Here is a 6,184-nt window from a genome sequence, read left to right on the forward strand (position 1 = left end):
CAGTGGGAACATTTGCAAAGAAGCTGTTATTAAAATCATTACTTTATTGATGTCATGACTGCATTAAGTTATGACTGCCCACATTGACAACATGACTCGGCCCAAACGTAATCATGACTTTTTTTAGTGATAATAAAATAGTGATAAATGAACTTTTATTATACTGACGAACTTTTTCTCTGTCGATCTTTCTCTCTCTTATTCAGCCATGGAAATCAGTTATCTACATTGGCCAAAAGCTTCATCGATCGCCTCCTGACCCTTGAGCCTGAGCACCGGATGACCGCTGAGAAAACTCTTAAGCATCCTTGGCTTGTCAGCATGGCAGCCTGTTCCTCCAACAAGAACTTACACCGCTCCATTTCCCGAAACCTCCAGCGGCGGGCGTCACGGGCCTCCTCTCGATGCCTCAGTTCGAGATCTACTCCTGGGTCACGGATATCGATGAGGTCTGGGTCACGGTTAGGGGTCAGCGACAGGTCACAGTGCCTGAAGATTGCTACATAGCAAGGTCAAGGTTTGGCTGGGTCTCATTGACTAATTTCACAAAAGAGGTGAAAACAGTCTGTTTAATTCTAAAGATCAGAGAGATTATGGAAAATGGACAGTGAAATTACTTACATCGTAAGTGGATCTCAAGGAAAAAAATTAATAGATTAAAAATGCACATGATCCTTTAGATAAACTTGAATGTCGAAATGCAGATATTTTTCTGAAAGGTAAATCATCTATGCATCCATGATAATGTTTGTGCTAGTATTAATTTTTCAAGATCTTCAACATATTATTTGCGATCTCCTACTCATGATGAACAGCGAAGGAGTTTAAAGTCTCCACTATAAAAAGAAAAGCACAGATCAGCACCTCTGCTCTGTTCTCCCACATTCATTCCTTCATTAATCAAATGAATATGAGCTGATTATATAAACTCACCATTCTATTTTAAATTATACATTTTTCAGCCCTGAAGAATCATGCAGCAGGCTAAAATGCAAATGGGCAGGGAGTGTAACCCAACTCAAATGATGTGATCTGCAGATTTTCTGTCCTGCTTTTCTTCATATTAAGTTTTTGTTTTGTTTTTTTATTGGGGTGAGCCTCTATAGAATTGCTTGTGTGAAGAAATTAATACTTTTATTCACCAAGGAACAATTAAATTAATCAAAAGTAAAGACAATGTTACAAAATATTTCTTTTTCATATAAATACTGTTCTTTTGAAATTTCTATTCAAGCAAAAAAAATATATAATAAATTGTATCACGGCTTCTACAAAAAGATGAAGCTGACTGAAGATGATTTTCATGTGACATCGTGTGGGTTTTAATAAAAAAACTGTTTTAAAAAAATTACCTGATGGAAAAACTTTTCGCTTTCACAACGAAACACATGGCGGCAGCAACAAAACTACAGCGAGAATAAAAGTTACGCCTTCTTTCTTTGTGTGAAAGTTTGGGCGGCGTTATGCAAATCTTCCCACATAGTGATGTAGACATGTGGGGGCGTGTTAGAACGAGCCGTTTTAGGTAGGCGTGGTTGACTCTTAACTTTTATAAAGAATATCTCTTTCGATTTGAGACTTTAGTCTTTGCAACTTTACAGATCTTCTTTATGCACCAAGAGCTTGTAACACTTCAAAGAGAAAGGAAAAATTTAAATCACATCATATGACCCCTTTAAATTGTACATCCAGATGAATCTCATAAGTAGAAATGATGCGCATTGACCACTAGAGGGAGTAGGGAGAGTAATGTTTACAATCACGTGACCTATGCTATTCTGCATCACAACAAGGAGTGACAACCTAATAGACTTCATATATAAATAATGCATTAGAATAGATCCAGTAAAATTTATGCTAAACTTTAAATGCTAGTTTATTAGGTTATTGTTTGCATAAAAGCTTATGATGGCACATGGACACAGTCAAAAAAAATATTGCATAATGTTTTTCCTCTATTGTGGATTGCAGTGTAAGTACAGCAAAGTAGAAGAGAATAAAAACAATAAAGAGGAGACAAACAAGGAAGAGAGACTGTTAGACAAGGATGAACACAGAAAAGGTGGGTTGTTGGGGAGGAAAGTAAAGCCATTTCCCCAGGGAGTGTGTTATATAACAGAAACAACCTCTCACTGTATACAAGAGAGTCAGACAGCGCTGCATTACAGTCAGACAAACATGGGCACTGGAACAACACTGCTCTACTATCCACATGCACATATACTGCTCCCTGGTGTTTTTAGGTCCAGAAAAAGTTCAAATAAAAAAAATGTCAATCACTTTAATTGCAACATTCAAAGCACATCACATAAGCATTTCACAACCCAGTTTACTGTAATGTCTCATATTTCAAAAGTATAGGTTTTTAAATAAATTCATGGTTACCATGCGTCCTCTTTTTTCCCCAGATAAGTCCTGGCCAGGATTTCTAAATTGCCTAAAACGTCCGGGTTTTGGCTTTGTTTTCCTACTTGCTGAAGGTAATGTCTGGAAAGAACAAGGCCAAAACAAGGACGTTTTAGGCCATTTAGAAATCCTGACCAGGACTTGTCCAGGAAAAAGTGGACGTTTCACACTAATAAATTTAAACAAAGAAATGAGACATGAAATAAAGAAGCATTTAAGATTCTGCACTATTTATTGGACAAACTGAAGGCAATCTTGGGCTTCAACATGAAATCACAATGGACCCTATTTATCAGTATGAATTTTGCACCTCAGTGTGAATCGCTTTCACTTCCTGAACCCAAAGCACAAGCTTGCACGTAAATCTAGAGTCAGACAATTACTTCTGCTTGATGATTCTGTGAAAACACAATGTCAAAATGCACCAAATAACTCACACCCCTAAAACATCAGAATTTTCCACCATGAAGACTGAGACAAACATGTAAAACTGGATTGAAGAGTATTATAGACCATTTCCTGTCAGCTATGCTTTGTGAGTGTGAAAAGTAAATGGGTGTAAAATGTTTTGACTACATCTTGAGACAAGTCCTTTATGGGCTCATATTGCAGTTCACTCATGCTTGTTCTAAGACTACATTATTTTACTATATATATATATATATATATATTCTAATAAAGAACACAGTTTCCTTGATTGGCAGGGTTCATTGCAAAAACAAAAACAATCCAAATAAAACACTAAAAGGTATGAAATATTTTGATGTATGAAATATTTTCATTTGCTGTCATGTGACTTAACCAAAAATCAAGCGTAGCATTAGTTCTGGCAGGTCACATTAGTCAAGCTCGCATCAGCTGACCTTCAGCTGATCCCATCTACCTATAGGAATACGACACCTATCTAAACATTCATATATAAGGTCCCTCAGTATTATCAGCAGTTTTCGCATTGCTCAATAGCTAATTACCCTCCTCCATCCCCAGCTCCTCCTCTGTCAGTCGGGATTCAGCCTTCTGATTCACCTTGAATCAGACGAATTCTAAAATGTGTACATAAAATGATTGAACTTTAACAATATCTGCAATACATTTATGTTAGTTCTGTTCTGTTTACCCTGGAGGGTTATTGCTGCTCTGAGAACCATGAACTTGCAAATTTGTTGTTAAATTTCTGAAATATTAATTTGACATTTCAGGGGGTATGTAGAGTAAATATTTTGGTAACGCTTTACAGTATGAGCTAACAATTAACAATATATATTTTTTAAAGCATTTACAACCTTTGTTAATTTTAGTCAATAAAAATGTTCATGTTCATGTTAGTTCAAAGGACAGAACTAATGTTAACAAATACAACTTTTGATTTTAATGTATATGTTGAACTTGACATAAGAAAGAAAGAAAGAAAGAAAGAAAGAAAGAAATTATTTAGTATTATATATCATTAGCTTATACATTATGTAAGTCTGTTTCTCAAAGGAAATCTTTCTCTCTGTCTGTTTAAAGTGTCCCTGTATGAAGCAGCCTCTCTTCCTGCCCTCTTTCAGCGCTCGACCAACCCCGCTGCTGTCCACAGGTGATCGGTGTCTCTTTCCAACCAATGAAGACGCAAAACCTATTAACCCTTTAGTGGTCCAACCAGATCTTTTCAAGGACTGTAGTGAGCTGGACTTCATCGTAAAACAAACGTTTGGTCGCTACTTTTGCCAAGCGTCTCGAGTTGAGTTTAATTCAAAGTGAAAGCGCAGTGGATGCGCGCGCGGTGCGGCCGTCGGTGATTTTTACGCGCGGATTATCATATGATCATCGGGTTTATGAAGACGGATTTTCTGCGGCAGTAATGATCCAGATCCCATTCCAAAGATGATGACTGTAGAGTTGGACATGCGTTTGCTGTATGTCCTCTTTTCCCCCACAACTCCTTCGTATGGCTTTGGGAATCTGGTCTTGACATGTTTAGGATGAATTGTCACCATCCACCCTGGTGGAAAAACGGGTGAGTTACTCTTTTCCACCAATGCTTTTATAGACAACTTTCTTTTAAAATTATTGTTAGATTGAAGGTTTAGGAGGTTTAGCCTTATGCCAGATTATGTTGTTCCTGGTTTGGTCAAGAGCTAAATAACCTGGCAGATCCAGTGGCCTATTGTGTCTCCTCTGCCGTATGAAATATTCAATTTATATAACAAATGAACAGGGAAATGTTTAGTAATAGACTGAACACAACACACCACCGTCTGCTTGACCTCATTAAAGTGATTGCATTACTGTTAAATATGGACCTCTTTAAATAAGGATTGTTCTTGAGTTGGTGCCAGTTTTTTTTCCCCTGTTGGGACCTCTGGAGTTGAACACACATGGATCGATTGTACTTTTTTCAGTGTTCATATATGCATTAAAAGTCACAATGTGTTTTATACAATAATATTATTGCTAAAAAATAGCTTAAACCAGCCTAAAACGGTTTACTGGTCTTACTTGGTCTCCCAGCCTGGTTAAACTGATGTGTTGACTGGTTTTAAAGGGGCTTTGGCTATTTTTCAGCTGGTTAGACCAGCTAGCCACCCAGCTAAATCAGCTGATAACCAGGTTGGCCAGACTGAGAGACCAGTTGAAACTAGTAAACCAGTTTAAGATGTTTGATTTTTATTAATTTTTTTAGCTGGTATTAATGCATTTATGTGTTTTTCAGAATTGGTTGAGGATGTGTTTGAATTAAATAGCTAGGCTTTAAGCTTCAGAAGACTTGCACAACAAGAGGTGTAGTGTTGCACGCTTTAATTGTGCATTGTTTGGAGATATGTGTATTATTATTCACAATATATCAGCGTTTAATAGACATATGGTCTGGATTGTAGTTGAGGCCTTGAGTATGATCTCTCCGCCTTGACTGACGAATCATCCTGTAAATAAAAACTAGACAATATGAATAACTAGCCTGAACCTGTTCAGTGCCCTTTTAGCAGTTTCGCTGCATTTTTGTTTTTGCGGTTTTGTCTTAATATAAAAAAAGTATGTCTGAAAAGCTATTAATATGACCTGAATGCATTTGAAAGAAATGAGTGTCGTGGAAGATGTATTTGTATACTTTAGAAGTCATTATATCACGTGTCAAATCAGTGTCAATAAACAGCAGACTGCCATTATGACCGCTTGCTTATGTATGTATGTATTTTCCTTTTTATGTCAAAAATGATGTGACCTGAGCTTAAGGCTGCTATAGCATCGTTTGGTCTTTAAATAGTCCAGATCGTGCTTGTTCTAACTAACCTTTAGCACATGCTTTTTATCCTAAGTGACTTTTAAAATACTAGAACTTCATGGTGATGTGCCCTGCTGAAGGTCACACTCTCTCTATAAACCGGTCTACTTCCATTCTTGTGAGTTTTGCAGCCCAAACTCTTAAACTATAAGGTTTGCCATTGAGGGTGATTTTGATGGTAGGTTTTATTGTGCTATTATAGTTTAAATGACAGGGTGGGATTGCTTGAAGAAGCATAAGCATATTGTTTTTTTTTTTTATTTCTTTGCCTGTTATCTTTCTCAAACCCAATGAAAAAGACAGTTTGGCCTTTCAGGTGACCTGCTTTTCAAACTGCTTCTCAGTTTCAAGTCCTCTTCAGAAGCAGTATATGTTTATAATGTCATAGTTCAACAAGCAACTGTTTTCTGGGGTGAGCAAAATGTGTGACATTATCCCGTAGTTTATGACTAGCATTTGAAAACAATGTAGCTGAGGGTTATGATGTGTGACATAGTCATGGAAATAGTCTTT

General features: G+C 37.0%; 2 protein-coding genes across 2 annotated transcripts in view; both read left to right on the forward strand.

Moving 5' to 3' along the window:
* LOC107654549 (serine/threonine-protein kinase H1-like) overlaps positions 1-507 on the forward strand; it is an 8,642-nt gene extending 8,135 nt beyond the window's left edge. The window contains exon 4 of the mRNA XM_016441671.1: positions 207-507. Within this exon, the coding sequence (XP_016297157.1) occupies positions 207-507 (301 nt within the window). The remainder of the gene's footprint in view (positions 1-206) is intronic.
* Positions 508-4,050: 3,543 nt separating this feature from the next.
* The window catches only part of LOC107654560 (enhancer of polycomb homolog 1-like), a 43,181-nt gene continuing 41,047 nt past the window's right edge, over positions 4,051-6,184 (forward strand). Inside the window, exon 1 of the mRNA XM_016441692.1 lies at positions 4,051-4,405. The gene's annotated coding sequence lies outside the window, so the exon portion shown is untranslated. The remainder of the gene's footprint in view (positions 4,406-6,184) is intronic.

Source organism: Sinocyclocheilus anshuiensis, unplaced genomic scaffold, assembly GCF_001515605.1.
Source record: "Sinocyclocheilus anshuiensis isolate Anshui unplaced genomic scaffold, SAMN03320099.WGS_v1.1 scaffold391, whole genome shotgun sequence".
NCBI lineage: Eukaryota > Metazoa > Chordata > Actinopteri > Cypriniformes > Cyprinidae > Sinocyclocheilus > Sinocyclocheilus anshuiensis.